Below are 18,917 nucleotides of genomic sequence, written 5' to 3'. Positions count from 1 at the left end.
GAGGTATGGTGGTAGTATAACATTGTCTATTGAGTATGATTGTTTGGCTCAGTGAGGTATGGTGGTAGTATAACATTGTCTATTGATAATGATTGTTTGGCTCAGTGAGGTACAATGATGAAAGTATAACATCGTCTATTGAGTATGATTGTTTGGTTCAGTGAGGTACAATGATGAAAGTATAACATTGTCTATTGAGTATGATTGTTTGGCTCAGTGAGGTACAATGATGAAAGTATAACATTGTCTATTGAGTATGATTGTTTGGTTCAGTGAGGTACAATGATGAAAGTATAACATTGTCTATTGAGCATGATTGTTTGGCTCAGTGAGGTACAATGATGAAAGTATAACATTGTCTATTGAGTATGATTGTTTGGTTCAGTGAGGTACAATGATGAAAGTATAACATTGTCTATTGAGTATGATTGTTTGGCTCAGTGAGGTACAATGATGAAAGTATAACATTGTCTATTGAGTATGATTGTTTGGTTCAGTGAGGTATGGTGGTAGTATAACATTGTCTATTGAGTATGATTGTTTGGCTCAGTGAGGTACAATGATGAAAGTATAACATTGTCTATTGATAATGATTGTTTGGTTCAGTAAGGTATGGTGGTAGTATAACATTGTCTATTGAGTATGATTGTTTGGCTCAGTGAGGTACAATGATGAAAGTATAACATTGTCTATTGAGTATGATTGTTTGGTTCAGTGAGGTACAATGATGAAAGTATAACATTGTCTATTGAGTATGATTGTTTGGTTCAGTGAGGTACAATGATGAAAGTATAACATTGTCTATTGAGTATGATTATTTGGTTCAGTGAGGTACAATGATGAAAGTAGAACATTGTCTATTGAGCATGATTGTTTGGTTCAGTGAGGTACAATGATGAAAGTATAACATTGTCTATTGAGTATGATTGTTTGGTTCAGTAAGATATGGTGGTAGTATAACATTGTCTATTGAGTATGATTGTTTGGCTCAGTAAGGTATGGTGGTAGTATAACATTGTCTATTGAGTATGATTGTTTGGCTCAGTGAGGTATGGTGGTAGTATAACATTGTCTATTGAGAATGATTGTTTGGCTCAGTGAGGTACAATGATGAAAGTATAACAGTGTCTATTGAGTATGATTATTTGGTTCAGTGAGGTACAATGATGAAAGTATAACATTGTCTATTGAGTATGATTATTTGGTTCAGTGAGGTACAATGATGAAAGTATAACATTGTCTATTGAGCATGATTGTTTGGTTCAGTGAGGTACAATGATGAAAGTATAACATTGTCTATTGAGTATGATTGTTTGGTTCAGTGAGGTATGGTGGTAGTATAACATTGTCTATTGAGTATGATTGTTTGGCTCAGTGAGGTACAATGATGAAAGTATAACATTGTCTATTGAGTATGATTGTTTGGCTCAGTGAGGTACAATGATGAAAGTATAACATTGTCTATTGAGTATGATTGTTTGGTTCAGTAAGATATGGTGGAAGTACAACATTGTCTATTGAGAATGATTGTTTGGCTCAGTGAGGTATGGTGGTAGTATAACATTGTCTATTGAGTATGATTGTTTGGCTCAGTGCGGTACAATGATGAAAGTATAACATTGTCTATTGATAATGATTGTTTGGTTCAGTGAGGTACAATGATGAAAGTATAACATTGTCTATTGATAATGATTGTTTGGTTCAGTAAGGTATGGTGGTAGTATAACATTGTCTATTGAGTATGATTGTTTGGTTCAGTGAGGTACAATGATGAAAGTATAACATTGTCTATTGAGTATGATTGTTTGGTTCAGTGAGATATGGTGGAAGTACAACATTGTCTATTGAGAATGATTGTTTGGCTCAGTGAGGTATGGTGGTAGTATAACATTGTCTATTGAGTATGATTGTTTGGTTCAGTGAGGTACAATGATGAAAGTATAACATTGTCTATTGAGTATGATTGTTTGGTTCAGTAAGATATGGTGGAAGTACAACATTGTCTATTGAGAATGATTGTTTGGCTCAGTAAGGTATGGTGGTAGTATAACATTGTCTATTGAGTATGATTGTTTGGCTCAGTGAGGTACAATGATGAAAGTATAACATTGTCTATTGAGTATGATTGTTTGGTTCAGTGAGGTACAATGATGAAAGTATAACATTGTCTATTGAGTATGATTGTTTGGTTCAGTAAGATATGGTGGAAGTACAACATTGTCTATTGAGAATGATTGTTTGGCTCAGTAAGGTATGGTGGTAGTATAACATTGTCTATTGAGTATGATTGTTTGGCTCAGTGAGGTACAATGATGAAAGTATAACATTTTCTATTGATAATGATTGTTTGGCTCAGTAAGGTATGGTGGTAGTATAACATTGTCTATTGAGTATGATTGTTTGGCTCAGTGAGGTACAATGATGAAAGTATAACATTGTCTATTGAGTATGATTGTTTGGCTCAGTGAGGTACAATGATGAAAGTATAACATTGTCTATTGAGTATGATTGTTTGGCTCAGTGAGGTATGGTGGTAGTATAACATTGTCTATTGAGTATGATTGTTTGGTTCAGTGAGGTACCATGAAAGTATAACATTGTCTATTGATAATGGTTGTTTGGCTCAGTGAGGTATGGTGGTAGTATAACATTGTCTATTGAGAATGATTGTTTGGCTCAGTGAGGTATGGTGGAAGTATAACATTGTCTATTGAGCATGATTGTTTGGCTCAGTAAGGTATGGTGGTAGTATAACATTGTCTATTGATAATGATTGTTTAGCTCAGTGAGGTATGGTGGAAGTATAACATTGTCTATTGAGAATGATTGTTTGGTTCAGTGAGGTATGGTGGAAGTATAACATTGTCTATTGAGAATGATTGTTTGGTTCAGTGAGGTATGGTGGAAGTGCAACATTGTCTATTGAGAATGATTGTTTGGTTCAGTGAGGTATGGTGGTAGTATAACATTGTCTATTGATAATGATTGTTTAGCTCAGTGAGGTATGGTGGAAGTATAACATTGTCTATTGAGAATGATTGTTTGGCTCAGTGAGGTATGGTGGAAGTATAACGTTGTCTATTGAAAATGATTATTTGGTTAAGTCAGTAACCATGTAAGTGAAACATTGTCTACTGAGGACAAGAATCTATCGGCCAATCATCATATATATAAAGCATCAGGGACAATTTTGTGCACATGAACGAGTGGAGATATTGTGACATCACTATCGATGCATCATGAAGAAGGACGTTACTTTGGGCTTTTGTCTATAATAATGTTTCACTTTGCATGTTGCTCTATAATAACTCAAAATTGAATTTTCTGAGACGTTCTGCAGTCCAGTGAAAGTAGTCCCACATACCCAATATCAACAGTTCAGTATTTATAAAAATACAAATGGCCATAAATGTGGCAATATTTAAGCATAATTTACATAACTTGTCTAAAAGAGCTTAGTATTACTGTCAGCAGGTAAAGAAAGTCTGAACTTAATATCTTGAACGGTTTTCAATTTTAAATTATACAAAGGGCTATAAATGTAACAATATTTAAGTATAAGTTACAAAACATGTCACAATAGAGCATGTTATTACTGTGATCAAGTTAAAAAAAGTTTAACAACTCATATATTGAACAATTTTTAAGTTATTAACTACAAAGGGCCATAATTCAGACAATATTTAAGCATAAGTTACATAACTTGTCACAAAAGAGCATATTGTTACTGCGAGAAAGTTTAGAATGTATGAATTTGATATCTTGAAAGGCTGATAAGTTAATAACAATAAAAACATTAACAAGAACTGTCGTACAACATATTGACAGCCATTATGAGCACAGTGACAATGACCTTGACCCTAGGGGCCCCAAATGCAATCCCATGGAAGAACTAAATAAACTCTTCCTACATACCAAGTTTGGTCACACCAATATGTCAACCCTAACTATACCTATAATATAACTATACTTATTCAGAACCAAACAGTTATCTATTTCCTAGTAACAGTAACCTTGACCCTACGGGTCCCAAACAAAATCCCATGAAAGGTCTCTATAAACTCTTCCTATTTATCAAGTGGAGTTGCAATATGCCAAAAAAAAAGTTCTTGTTCCTGGTCACGGGCCTCAAAATCCTAAAGGTCAGTAGGTAGGTTTTTTTTTGGTTTTTTTAATAAACCTTTGGATCGGAATGTTGAATGAATTGTCTCCAAGCATTAGCACAGCTCTATAAGCTCCCTTGAGAAGGATCAAATGACTAAAGACTTGTTCATTGTAAAAATATCCAATTTCATTTATTTAATAAACAACAATATAAATCATCTAGTTCAAAGTACTATGATGTAGAACCTATAAATATCGGGGAAATACCTTTTGTTACTAAAAATGGCAACATCCTGTACTGGCCACCGAAATATGTTTGATGTTCGTAGGAATTTGTTACGAAGACTGGCGATTTATTTCAATGTTATCGAAGTTGTACCGGTAAGTGTTGAGTTAAAAAGGATGCATTAGTTATGTAATCCGATGCATCAAAATCCAATATGTGATGACATTTTTCTTGCTTTTACTTTCAGTTTCATTTTCACCTTAGGATTCTACCAGAAGTAAACAAAAACATTCAGCGTTCCTATTGCCAATATGCCTTAATTGTTCCTTTATAAAAATGGCAGAGCAATCAACATGTTATGTAATAGAACTTTACTATAATAAGACCAGGATTTACGTCAAATAGTTCTTCTTTCACTTTCATTAAAATTGACAGGAAGCAAACGTAAAAGCACCTGTTTCCGGCACTTTTTGGACCATGTGCATGCGCAGGAGAGCTAGACGAAAACTGTTTATTTTTTTACGCATTCACAAACTTCCAAGATTTATCTTTTATTTTTAGCTAATAGGTGAAATTGAATTAAATAGTATTTCAATTGTTGATATAAAAACATTGTTGTTCGTAGTTAGCTAAAACTGCCGAAGGTATCCATTTACATAATGGCAGTTATTCACGAAATTGAGTTTGACTGCTGTTAATTGACAGGGTTGTTCACTTGTCACTTCAGGCGTTAATTGCTATTGACATGTGTTTACTTTACAGACACTTTAATTGAATAAACAAACATTCAGCACATGGTTTGCGGCCCCATTGATCTTCAGTTTCAGGACTAACGAATCTTGCACTGAAATTCTCTCGGGTCAAAGGTGACACTTACTTACGAATTTCGGGTCTTTGATGATATCTCAAGAGAGGTAGGGTCCATTGAAAACCTTGGTTTAATATCCTTGTTGGATAGCATGGTTCATTTTTCGTATCAAGTACCTTTCTCCCAGGACTCGGGTCTACAAAAATTGATTTTGGTGCAAAAAAAAAAGTATGGTCGGTCGTTGTTTTTTTGGCCTTATTAAAGTTATTCAATACTAACTGTTTTTCTTTTTTTAGTAACAGTGACCTTGACCATGACTCTTGGAGCCCAAAACACTATCCCATGATAGGTCTCTATAAACTCTTCCTATATGCCAATTTCCGTCAATATGTCACACCTAAGGCCAGAGTTTTTTATCTTTAGATTTACGGGAGATTTTTCAAAAAGTTGGGTAAGGAGGAGGAAATAAAAATAAAATGCATAAAATGTCCCAAAGGAGAAATAAATAAAAATAAAACGGATTTTTCTCCGATTTTTTTTATTTTTTAAATCTTCTTATATCATGAAGACAAAACACACCTTACTTGTGTCAGCTATTTCATAGGCTGAAAAAAGGGTGATAGATCACCATAAAGTTTCAAAAGCATAATTAAAAGATCCTTTTAATCACTGAAAATATTGACCTCAACACTGTGAGTTCAAGCGCTCATTGAAATTAATTGTATATATTTGTTCGAATGCATCTATGCATATGAGGTGCATATATTATCAACCCATGGATTTTATGAAACATGTCAGTGTAATAAAGAAGTTTAAATGGCCAATTCTAACCTTTTGCCCACAATATAAGCATATCCTTTCCATTGTGAAGTAATCAAACATTGAACACAGTTTCAGACACGGTATAATAAGGAGGTCAAATGTGTTTTTCTGTCTTTAACGAAATAGCACCGTGACAATTTACCGTGATGTGGTTTTTATATAGAAAATATAACCAAAAAAAGTAGAAGCCCTGATGGAAATTCCTCTTCACTTCAAAGTTTGACAGGGCTTACGGATACACAGACAGTCAAAATCTACATTAATGTACTTCACCAAAGAAAATTCGGGAGCATTAAGATAAATTTTACAAGTGTTATATGTTTCAAAAAAACAGGTCTAAGAACTGATTTTAGAATCAGTTCTGAAAAATATCCTTCTAATTCCAACTATGCCCGTTGGCAATAAGCAACGGATAAGTTTGACTTCTTGCACTGACTGCCAGATATCTTATGTTCAGATTTTTTTTTGTTTTATCGGAAACACACACTATGGTATTATTACATCATTTTCAGTATTCTATAACGATTTAAATTCTAAATTATTATGAAACTAATTAACAACTACGAATATCAAGATACCTTGTGTTTTTCTCTTCAAATATGTGATCGTGAAGCAGTGTGTTCAATGCTCCCCAGAGTCAAATTCAGACAAAAATATCCATTTTGACTATGATGAACACGATATCATTTTGCAGTTTGTGTTTGTCAGAAGCTATACATTTTTGCGCTGTAATCCAATTCATCCTTGTTAATATACGACGTGCGCCAACGACTTTTAATAGACAAATATACAACCCACGAATTTCTGTCTCCTTATTTTGACCGGAAGTTTCGCAATCATTCCACGAAACGCGAACAACATACTGAATCTACAAAAAAATCACAATAAACACGCTCTAAGTTCACCACGGTTTTATTTAAATAATGAAACATAAACATCCGAACGTTTTGTAGTAAAACATTTCTATATAGCTGCAGAAATTGTGAGAAATAAGGGGTATGACAAAAAGTACTTTCACTTTTGACAGGACGTTGTTATGGTAACGGGTACCTGTTCTGTTTCCCCGCGTATTTCCGACTGGTTTACGTGGTTTGTGCAGTAAAAAGACCGATAATGAATGACAATTGGTACACCAGTTGGTTCTGAGATATGGGTTATAGAACACTAATTTTATTTTTTTCTTAACCTTCGTCGGAAAAAATAAAAATAAAACTACGAAAATGAATTTTATTTTTATTTGGGTTTTGCAATATTTAGGTACGGCGCTCCCGTAAATCTAAAGATATAACAAGAGGGCCATGATGGCCCTGTATCGCTCACCTGTAGCTTTGCTAAATAAAGTGAACATTCTGACCTATTATCATAAAGATCCAATGAAAAGTATGGCCCCTAGAGGCCACTCTTTTATTTGTCCCACTGACCTAGTTTTTTACCCCACATGACCCTATCAGTAGGCAATGCTTCAAACCAAATATTTAAGACCTAGTCCTTGTGGCTTCAGACAAGAAAATTTTAAAGTTTTTTCCTATATAAGCCTATGTAAAACTTGTGACACCCAGGGTGAGGCCTCTTTTCACCACAGGTGCACAAATTGAACAATCTTGGTAGCGGGCCACTAGGTTATGCCACATATAAAATGCCAATGTATTGTTGGTTTAGACAAGAAGTTTTTTGTTCTATATAAGCCTATGCAAAACTTGTGACTCCCCCCAGGATAGGGCCTCTTCTCCCCAGGGGCATAAATTGAACAATCTTTTGACCGCAGATGACCCAATATCGAACTTGACCTAAATTTTATAGAGATGATCATTCTGACCAAGTTGCATTGAGATTAGGCTAAAATTGTGACCTCTATTGTGTTCACAAGGTTTTTCTACTAATTGACCTAGTGACATAGTTATTGACCGTGACTGACCCAATATCAAACTTGACCTACATTTTATAGCGATGATCATTCTGACCAAGTTGCATTGAGATTAGGCTAAAATTGTGACCTCTATTGTGTTCACAAGGTTTTTCTACTAATTGACCTAGTGACCTAGTTATTGACCGCGGATGACCCAATATCGAACTTGACCTAAATTTTATAGAGATGATCATTCTGACCAAGTTGCATTGAGATTAGGCTAAAATTGTGACCTCTAATGTGTTCACAAGGTATTTCTACTAATTGACCTACTGACCTAGTTTTTGACCCCAGATGACCCAATATCGAACTTGACCTAGATTTCATAGAGATGATCAGTCTGACCAAGTTTCATAAAGATTAGGTCAAAATTGTGACCTCTATTGTGTTCACAAGGTTTTTCTACTAATTGACCTAGTGACCTAGTTATTGACCGCGGATGACCCAATATCGAACTTGACCTAGATTTTATAGAGATGATCATTCTGACCAAGTTGCATTGAGATTAGGCTAAAATTGTGACCTCTATTGTGTTCACAAGGTTTTTCTACTAATTGACCTAGTGACCTAGTTTTTGACCTGGGTTGACCCAATATGGAACTTGACCTAGCTTATGTTAAGATGATCATTCTGACCAAGTTTCATTAAGATAAGGCTAAAATTGTGACCTCTATTTTGTTCACAAGGTTTTTCTAATAATTGACCTAGTGACCTAGTTATTGACTGCGTATGACCCAATATCGAACTTGACCCAGATTTTATAGAGATGATCATTCTGACCAAGTTGCATTAAGATTAGCCTAAAATTGTGACCTCTATTGTGTTCACAAGGTTTTTGTACTAATTGACCTAGTGACCTAGTTATTGACCGCGGATGACCCAATATCGAACTTGACCTAGATTTTATAGAGATGATCATTCTGACCAAGTTGCATTGAGATTAGGCTAAAATTGTGACCTCTATTGTGTTCACAAGGTTTTTGTACTAATTGACCTAGTGACCTAGTTATTGACCGTGAATGACCCAATATCAAACTTGACCTACATTTTACAGCGATGATCATTCTGACCAATTTGCATAGAGATTAGGCTAAAATTGTGACCTCTATTGTGTTCACAAGGTTTTTCTACTAATTGACCTAGTGACCTAGTTATTGACCGCGGATGACCCAATATCGAACTTGACCTAGATTTTATAGAGATGATCATTCTGACCAAGTTGCATTGAGATTAGGCTAAAATTGTGACCTCTAATGTGTTCACAAGGTATTTCTACTAATTGACCTACTGACCTAGTTTTTGACCCCAGATGACCCAATATCGAACTTGACCTAGATTTCATAGAGATGATCAGTCTGACCAAGTTTCATAAAGATTAGGTCAAAATTGTGACCTCTGTTGTGTTCACAAGGTTTTCTAATAATTGACCTAGTGACCTAGTTATTGACTGCGGATGACCCAATATCTAACTTGACCTAGATTTTATAGAGATGATTATTCTGACCAACTTGCATTGAGATTAGGCTAAAATTGTGACCTCTATTGTGTTCACAAGGTTTTTGTACTAATTGACCTAGTGACCTAGTTGTTGACCGCGGATGACCCAATATCGAACTTGACCTACATTTTATAGAGATGATCATTCTGACCAAGTTGCATTGAGATTAGGCTAAAATTGTGACCTCTATTGTGTTCACAAGGTTTTTCTACTAATTGACCTAGTGACCTAGTTTTTGACCTGGGTTGACCCAATATGGAACTTGACCTAGCTTATGTTAAGATGATCATTCTGACCAAGTTTCATTAAGATAAGGCTAAAATTGTGACCTCTATTTTGTTCACAAGGTTTTTCTAATAATTGACCTAGTGACCTAGTTATTGACTGCGTATGACCCAATATCGAACTTGACCCAGATTTTATAGAGATGATCATTCTGACCAAGTTGCATTAAGATTAGCCTAAAATTGTGACCTCTATTGTGTTCACAAGGTTTTTGTACTAATTGACCTAGTGACCTAGTTATTGACCGTGAATGACCCAATATCAAACTTGACCTACATTTTACAGCGATGATCATTCTGACCAATTTGCATTGAGATTAGGCTAAAATTGTGACCTCTATTGTGTTCACAAGGTTTTTCTACTAATTGACCTAGTGACCTAATTATTGACCGCGGATGACCCAATATCGAACTTGACCTACATTTTATAGAGATGATCATTCTGACCAAGTTGCATTGAGATTAGGCTAAAATTGTGACCTCTAATGTGTTCACAAGGTTTTTGTACTAATTGACCTAGTGACCTAGTTATTGACCGTGAATGACCCAATATCAAACTTGACCTACATTTTACAGCGATGATCATTCTGACCAATTTGCATTGAGATTAGGCTAAAATTGTGACCTCTATTGTGTTCACAAGGTTTTTCTACTAATTGACCTAGTGACCTAATTATTGACCGCGGATGACCCAATATCGAACTTGACCTAGATTTTATAGAGATGATCATTCTGACCAAGTTGCATTGAGATTAGGCTAAAATTGTGACCTCTAATGTGTTCACAAGGTATTTCTACTAATTGACCTACTGACCTAGTTTTTGACCCCAGATGACCCAATATCGAACTTGACCTAGATTTCATAGAGATGATCAGTCTGACCAAGTTTCATAAAGATTAGGTCAAAATTGTGACCTCTGTTGTGTTCACAAGGTTTTTCTAATAATTGACCTAGTGACCTAGTTATTGACTGCGGATGTCCCAATATCGAACTTGACCTAGATTTTATAGAGATGATTATTCTGACCAAGTTGCATTGAGATTAGGCTAAAATTGTGACCTCTATTGTGTTCACAAGGTTTTTGTACTAATTGACCTAGTGACCTAGTTGTTGACCGCGGATGACCCAATATCGAACTTGACCTACATTTTATAGAGATGATCATTCTGACCAAGTTGCATTGAGATTAGGCTAAAATTGTGACCTCTATTGTGTTCACAAGGTTTTTCTACTAATTGACCTAGTGACCTAATTATTGACCGCGGATGACCCAATATCGAACTTGGCCTAGATTTTATAGAGATGACCATTCTGACCAAGTTGCATTGAGATTAGGCTAAATTGTGACCTCTATTGTGTTCACAAGGTTTTTCTACTAATTGACCTAGTGACCTAGTTTTTGACCCCAGATGACCCAATATCGAACTTGACCTAGATTTTATAGAGATGATCAGTCTGACCAAGTTTCATAAAGATTAGGTCAAAATTGTGACCTCTATTGTGTTCACAAGCAATTGTGAACGGACGGACGGACGGACGGACGGACGGACGGACGGACGGACGGAGGGACGGACGGATGGACGGACGACGGACGAAGATTGATCACAAAAGCTCACCTTGTCACTACGTGACAGGTGAGCTAAAAACTCTGGCCCAACTAAAATTATTCTATACCATAGGTGAGTTTAACTTAATCCTTCCACTGGCCCACCCTAACAACAACATACAAAATTCTAACAACCAGATTTCACTTGAAAACCCCGTTAAAAACATAAGATGTGCACGACAAAAGCAACTAGAGCCGTCACAGGAGTGACGAATACCCCCAAATGCCGCCTGGACACAGGAATGGCAAACCATTCCTTTGAAAAGAGGCCATAACTCCAAGGTTACTGCACACTGCATCTTCTTTTATCATGCATGTATTGTTTTATTTAAATCTGTTGAGTATTTTAGAAGTTACACTGCTGACAAGAAAAACTAGCCTTTCATGAGTTATCGTCAGGAAACCGTTTTTCTATTTTTAGTAACAGTGACCTTGACCCCACCAGCCCCAATATCGAACTTAACCTGTATCTTCTGATGTTACACCTGTGTACCAAAAATTGTTCAAATCTGTCTAGCCTTTCATGAGTTATCGTCCGGAAACCGTTTTTCTATTTTTAGTAACAGTGACCTTGACCTTGGCCCCACCAGCCCCAATATCGAACCTGACCTGTATCTTCTGATGTTACACCTGTGTACCAAAAATTGTTCAAATCTGTCAAGCCTTTCATGAGTTATCGTCAGGAAACCGTTTTTCTATTTTTAGTAACAATGACCTTGACCTTGGCCCCACCAGCCCCAATATCGAACTTGACCTGTATCTTCTGATTTTACACCTGTGTACCAAAAATTGTTCAAATCTGTCTAGCCTTTCATGACTTATCTTCCGGAAACCTTTTTTTCTATTTTTAGTAACAGTGACCTTGACCTTGGCCCCACCAGCCCCAATATCGATCATGACCTGTATCTTCTGATGTTACACCAGTGTACCAAAATTTGTTCAAATCTGTCAAGCCTTTCATGAGTTATCGTCCGGAAACTGTTTTTCTATTTTTAGTAACAGTGACCTTGACCTTAGCCCCACCAGCCCCAATATCGAACTTGACCTGTATCTTCTGATGTTACACCTGTGTACCAAAAAAATATCAAATCTGTCTAGCCTTTCATGAGTTATCGTCCGGAAACCATGAAAACCGACATACCGACCGACCGACCGACCGGTCACTCCAATATACCCCCTCAAACTTCAATTGTGGGGGTATAATAAAAAAAACTCAAACAAAGGCTATAATTTGTATTTAGGGTTAATATGGTGTTATGTAACCTAATATTGTATCATGACTACTGTGTAAAGTTTGAAGGCAATTGAATGTACAGTATTTGAGACCTGAGTCAAAGCGACAAGGTGCCAATGAACTTTAAAATAAGGTTGATCAAGGGCCATAATTTGTATAATATGGAGTAATGTAACCTATTTGTGTGATGACGGATTACAACTGTGTGAAGAATTAAGTCAATTGAATGAAGGGTATAGATGTAATTAGTCCTAAAACTTCAGTTCCTAAGTCAATCAGGGGCCATAATTTGTTTTTAGGATGAAATGGTGTTATATTACATAATTGGAAGATGTTTGTCAATAATTGTGTGAAGTATCAAGTCAATTGAAGGAAGGGTATAGAAGTTAGTAGTAAAAAACCCAACTTGCCCTAGAACTTTATCTGACACATATGTCCTAAAACTTAAACCTAAATCAATCAGGGGCCATACTTTGTTTTTAGGATAATATGGAGTTATGTAACCTCATTGTGTGATGGTCATAAACAACTGTGTGATTTATTAAGGAAATTAAATGAAGGGTATTTGAGTTATAAGTGAAAATGCCAACTTGCCCTAAAACTTGAACCAGACACCGACACTGACGCCAGGGTGAGTTGTATAGCCTCTTTATTCTTCAAATAGTTGAGCCAAGAATGTGGACGGATGGAAGGATGGACGGACAGGGCCCTAATGATTGTCTGGTTTAGTGAGATACCAATTATACTTCAACTGAGCACTAGAAGTAATATTGGATTATAGTCTATTGGTGTGGCTGCAGGTGAATAACTATCACCATTTAAGGAAAAGCTAATTGGACTTCACAAATGCAATAAATTGAAATGAATTTTTGACAAACAATGTATACACTTATAGGTTTTTATATCTGTTTCATTGGCTATACAAGACGTACTGACCATTGCCTGGATATTCTCCATCCACATTGAGACACAGTCAGAGAGATCAGGACTGCCCGCCCACTGACCATCAGACCCACACCGCCATGCAGCAGCACCTGGAATAACAGAAAACAGCATAAATCACTTAAATATTAATTAATAAAAAAGACACCATTTTTTTCAAAATTTACAAAGATTGTATATATCAAAAATACAGCTACTTTTTGTAGTGTCATTTAAATGAGGGAAAATAGGTAAGGACTGCAGTATAGTTAGTGGTGTTTACTGTACAAGAGCTAAACACAGACTGACAGAATTCTTTTTATATGTCTTCCATCCCCTGACATGCCTTATTGAACAGAACTCTGCAAAGTTATGCTCTACCAGATTCATATTCAAGATGCAGGTAAAAATAATTAAATACTTACATAATTAAGTTTTAAAGAATCCTATTTTCTTATCATACAAGTAGTGCTAAGGTAGCTTAGAACTGTTGACTGCTCTGAGTGAACTGGAAATCATGGTTATCTGGACATTTTTTAATCCCCCTTTAAAACTTTATCACATACATTGTATTTCAACATGGTGAAAAATATTTGCATACAATTAAGTTGAATTAACTATATCATAAATAACACGCCAAATTTGCCAAGCTTATACGCATTTATTATTACACAATACTTATACAGGATTTTCCAAAACACCTACCTGTCTGATCCTGGGGACATATCACCTTGTGTGTATGCCCCGCCATTGTTGACGGCCATATTAGCCCCGCCTCCTCCCGACCCTTACACAGAGATGACCCATTCCCATGGTCCCTGTCCCCTGGCTCTGTGGTCCCCACATGGTAATCCTGCCCCTCTGTGCTGACTGGGGGAGGTTGACCTGTTGTAACTTTTTGAGCGGTGGTGGAAGGGGCAGTCGATGTTCCATTTTCCTCAACTACACAGAAGCAAGAGGTATATTAAGACAAAAACATCAACTTTGGAAGCTAAATAAAATCACTTTTTAACAAATGAATTATGTTTAGAACAAGTTTTTTCTTTCCCTTAATTAACATCATTATATCAAAGACACTCATGGCATAGTGTTTCACAGAAGAAAAATATTCAAAGAACATCATCATTAGCTTTTTAATGCAAATCAGTCATTCAATAGAAAGATAGAAATATTAAGGATCATATTTCATTTTTTTAAATGCCAGTCTAAATAAATTTGAATTAAGCTTTCATACATATAATGTTACCAGTATCACGGACCTATAAACCATGGATTGGCAACTGCCCAATATCGGTGAAACGATAAGAAATAATAATTTACCCATAATCAATAGGGCGCGCTCGGCAAATTTTGGAAAATTCCACCGAATCTCCAATCCGTGATTAAAGGCGATCTTCGGTAACATTTCCGCCAGCTCTGCTGATAATTATTTTTAACACCGATTGACATGTCGCATGTAATATGTTTGTACTTTGTCATTATTGCATTTTCTCTAATTATCGAAGTATTAATCAGGACCTTATATGTTCCTGATTAAAGTTATATTTAGTTTCAATTAATGTTTTACTTCATGTATATATTCGGCCGATGTCGGACGTCTCGAAAACGACCACACAGTAAGATCTCGGAATGAAATCGCGCTGCAAGCGTGAGTTTGAGCCAATCGCATTAACACAGATGAGAGTTGCCAATCCATGGTTTATAGGTCCGTGCCAGTATGTAAAACTCACTTGTTCAATTATAATCAAGGTAGAAAATATATTTACTTTTTCACTCACAAAATGAAATAAATGTTCATGTCAACAGATTCAATTTATAACAAGAGATGTTTGTCAAACATTATGCCCCCCCTGAGCGCCATGTTGTCAGGATTAAATGGACAATTGAATGAATTATGCATGGACCGAAATGACAGCTGATTTGTTGCTGTTTTAAGATTATGACCATTAAAGTGTGAGGATAAAGTGTGTTATGACCGTCATGACCTTTGACTCTATGAACTCAAAATCCAGAGTCATCAGCTGGTCACCAGAAACCTAAATGTCAAGTTTGAGGGCCATGGGTGCAGGCATTGTCAAGTTATCACAAGACAAGTTTTTTTCGTTCAAGGTCACTGTGACCTTGACCTTTGACCTGATGACCCCTTAAATCATAAGGGGTCACCTACAAGTCAGATGCAACTCCAAGTCAAGTTTGAAGGCCATGGGTTCAGGCATTGTTGAGTTATCACTCTGACAATCTTTTACCATTCAAAATCACTGTGACCTTGACCTTTGGCTCTATGAATCCTAAAATCAATAAGGGTGATCTACTGGTCAGGCTTAACATCCATGTCAAGTTTAATGATCATAGGTTCATGCATTGTTGAGAAATCAGTGGGGGAAGATTTGTTAACTTTTTTGCGTTAAAGGTTACTGTGACATTGACCTTGGCCTGATGACCCCCAAAGTCAATAGGGGTCATCTACTGGGCAGGTCCAACCTTCATGTCAAGTTTGATGACCATAGGTCCAAGAATTGTCGAGTTTGCTTTCAAGGTCACTGTGACCATGACCTTTGACCCCTAAAATCAATAGGGGTCATCTACTGGTCAGGCCCAACCTCCATGTCAAGTTTGAGGGCCATGGGTGCAGGCATTGTTGAGTTATCACTTGGACAACCTTTTATCATTCAAGGTCACTGTGACCTTGACCTTTGGCCCAATGACCCCTAAAATTAATAGGGACAATCTTCTGGCCAGGCTCAATCTCCAAATCAAGTTTGAGGGCCATGGGTGCAGGCATTGTTGAGTTATCACTCGGACAACCTTTTACCATTCCAGGTTACTGTGACCTTGACCTTTGGCCAGATGACCCCCAAAAACCATAGGGGTCATCTCTTGGTCAGGCCAATTCTCCAAGTCAAATTTGAGGGCCATGGGTGCAGGCATTGTTGAGTTATCAATCGGACAACCTTTTACCATTCAAGGTCACTGTGACCTTGACCTTTGGCCCAATGACCCCCAAAAACAATAGGGGTCATCTACTGGTCAGGCCCAACCTCCAAGTCAAGTTTGAGGGCCATGGGTGCAGGCATTGTTGAGTTATCACATGAACAACCTTTTACCATTAAAGGTCACTGTGACCTTGACCTTTGACCCACTGAGCCCAAAAAACAATAGGGGTCAGCTACTGGTCAGGCCCAACCTCCAAGTCAAGTTTGAGGGCCATGGGTGCAGGCATTGTCACATTATCACTCGGACAACCTTTAACCATTCAAGGTCACTGTGACCTTGACCTTTGGCCCAATGACCCCCAAAAACAAAAGGGGTCAACTACTGGTCAGGCCCAACCTCCAAGTCAAGTTTGAGAGCCATGGGTGCAGGCATTGTCACGTTATCACTCGGACAACCTTTTACCATTCAAGGTCACTGTGACCTTGACCTTTGGCCTGATGACCTCCAAAAACAATAGGGGTCAACTACTTGTCAGGCCCAACCTCCAAGTCAAGTTTGAGGGCCATGGGTGCAGGCATTGTCACGTTATCACTCGGACAACCTTTTACCATTCAAGGTCACTGTGACCTTGACTTTTGGCCTGATGACCCCCAAAAACAATAGGGGTCAGCTACTGGTCAGGCCCAACCTCCATGTCAAGTTTGAGGGCCATGGGTGCAGGCATTGTTGAGTTATCACTCGGACAAGCTTTAAAATTATTTTACCATTCAAGGTCACTGTGACCTTGACCTTTGACCCGATGACCCCCAAAATCGATAGGGGTCATCTACTGGTCAGCCCCAACCTTCATGTGAAGTTTGATGACCATACGTCTAGGGATTGTTGAGTTATCACTCGGACAAGCTTTGGTCTACCGACGGACGGACCGACCGACCGACCGACATACCGACATGCCTGTGCAAAGCAATATACCCCTCTTCTTCGAAGGGGGGCATAACAATGACAAATATAAACTAGAGGCACAGGCATGGTTAAATGTCGAGTTGTGGAATTACAAGTGAGATGTGAAAGAAATGGCCTCCCCATAACAGCACATGCTTACTAACATGCCTAGTAAGTTTCATGAGTATACATTGTAGGTGCAATACTTTGGCTTCATGCAACACATTATTTTTAGACCATTTTGTATTTTAAATTCTAGGGCCATAACCCTTGTTAAACAAAGTGAAATGTGGGTCAATGCTCAACAACATACAATGAATTACCTACAAAGTTTCATGTGTGCAGGTGCAATACTTTTGGAGGTACATGTATCACAAGATTGTTGAGGGGTATGACATAATTCGATGGGATGACACAGGACATACACAATTCCTTTATATTTATCCCACTCCAAAAGTTGTTTTTCTTTAAAACATAAATATTACAACAAATAAGAGAACTGTTTTTGTTTGTATTTTATAAATATTACTGCAATTAAGAAAACTATGGCAACAAATTATACAAGTACTACTAATTGTACAGAAACACAGCAGGAATGGTACATTGCACCTGTCAATTTACATTCAAAGAAAGGTGAAATTAAAACAAAACTGCTTGAATCTGTTTCATGGCATTTATGATACAGTATTAACTTTCACTCTGTATCTGATTTATCTTTCAATTAATCAAGCGGTCTTCAAGTAAACAAATTGTGCAACTTCAATTTGAAATCAAGTGTTTTAAGAACATAATTGAAGAAAACAATCATATTATTTAACAAAACACTCATTTCTTTAACGATTTAAATGTCAACAAATGTCAGCCAGGTTAAACAAACAAAAAATGATTCAAATTTGAAATTATAAAAGTTGAAAAATAATCACAAACACCAGGAATTCATAGCATTAAATAAGTTATCTACCATGTTTCCTGAACTTTATGATAAAGTTTGGCTCACAACATTCTGGCAGAAAACTAAGTAACAGTCTCAATTAACAATCACCATGTTCAGTCCATTCTCAGGCACTTATTGACTGAAAATTATAGCTTTGAAAAAAGCAACCTGTGAAAAAAGCACCATTTGGAACTGATATGAGTTCATTTTAAGGAAAGTATTACTTCCTTTCTAATCTTTGTTCTAGATAATTAAACTGTGATTTTAATAGTTTGGTTACAAAAGCACATGTAATAAACTAAAACTAAAATATGTAGTTATACACCCAAAAAACACCGCTATCGGAGGAATAACTTTTTTTCGGGACAAACGGTGATTTTATCCACCAAATCAAAGTGATCATATACATGCCATATTCAGTGTTGAATTATTGTTTAATAAAACAACAGCATGCATGTAAAACAAAATGACAGCACATGAATGTATTAATTTAGTAACAAGAGCGGTCAAAGACAGCTATATCCCCCGCCTCATGGGGGCAATTTTTGTAATGAAAGCCAATCAATGGTAAGGGTAGTTTCTCAGAAACATAAGAAATGCGTAAAATTAAGAAAGGGCAATAACTCTTCCTAAAAGAATCCCTTCATGAAAGCCTGTAGACATGCCCAGCCTGATTTGATGCTAATCACTCTGTGAA

General features: G+C 36.8%; 1 protein-coding gene across 5 annotated transcripts in view; it reads right to left on the bottom strand.

Moving 5' to 3' along the window:
• The window catches only part of LOC128213633 (adhesion G protein-coupled receptor L3-like), a 214,121-nt gene that overhangs the window by 96,486 nt on the left and 98,718 nt on the right, over window positions 1-18,917 (bottom strand). For all 5 annotated transcript variants that reach the window (XM_052919613.1, XM_052919611.1, XM_052919614.1 and 2 more), the window contains 2 exons: window positions 14,116-14,352; window positions 13,426-13,523 (listed from right to left, as the gene is read on the bottom strand). In XM_052919613.1, the coding sequence (XP_052775573.1) occupies window positions 13,426-13,523; window positions 14,116-14,352 (335 nt within the window). The remainder of the gene's footprint in view (window positions 1-13,425; window positions 13,524-14,115; window positions 14,353-18,917) is intronic.

The sequence above is a fragment of the Mya arenaria genome, chromosome 13 (genome assembly GCF_026914265.1).
Source record: "Mya arenaria isolate MELC-2E11 chromosome 13, ASM2691426v1".
Taxonomy (NCBI): Eukaryota; Metazoa; Mollusca; class Bivalvia; order Myida; family Myidae; genus Mya; species Mya arenaria.
Note: the sequence above shows the minus strand (reverse complement) of the source record. Positions and strands in the feature narration are given on the sequence as shown.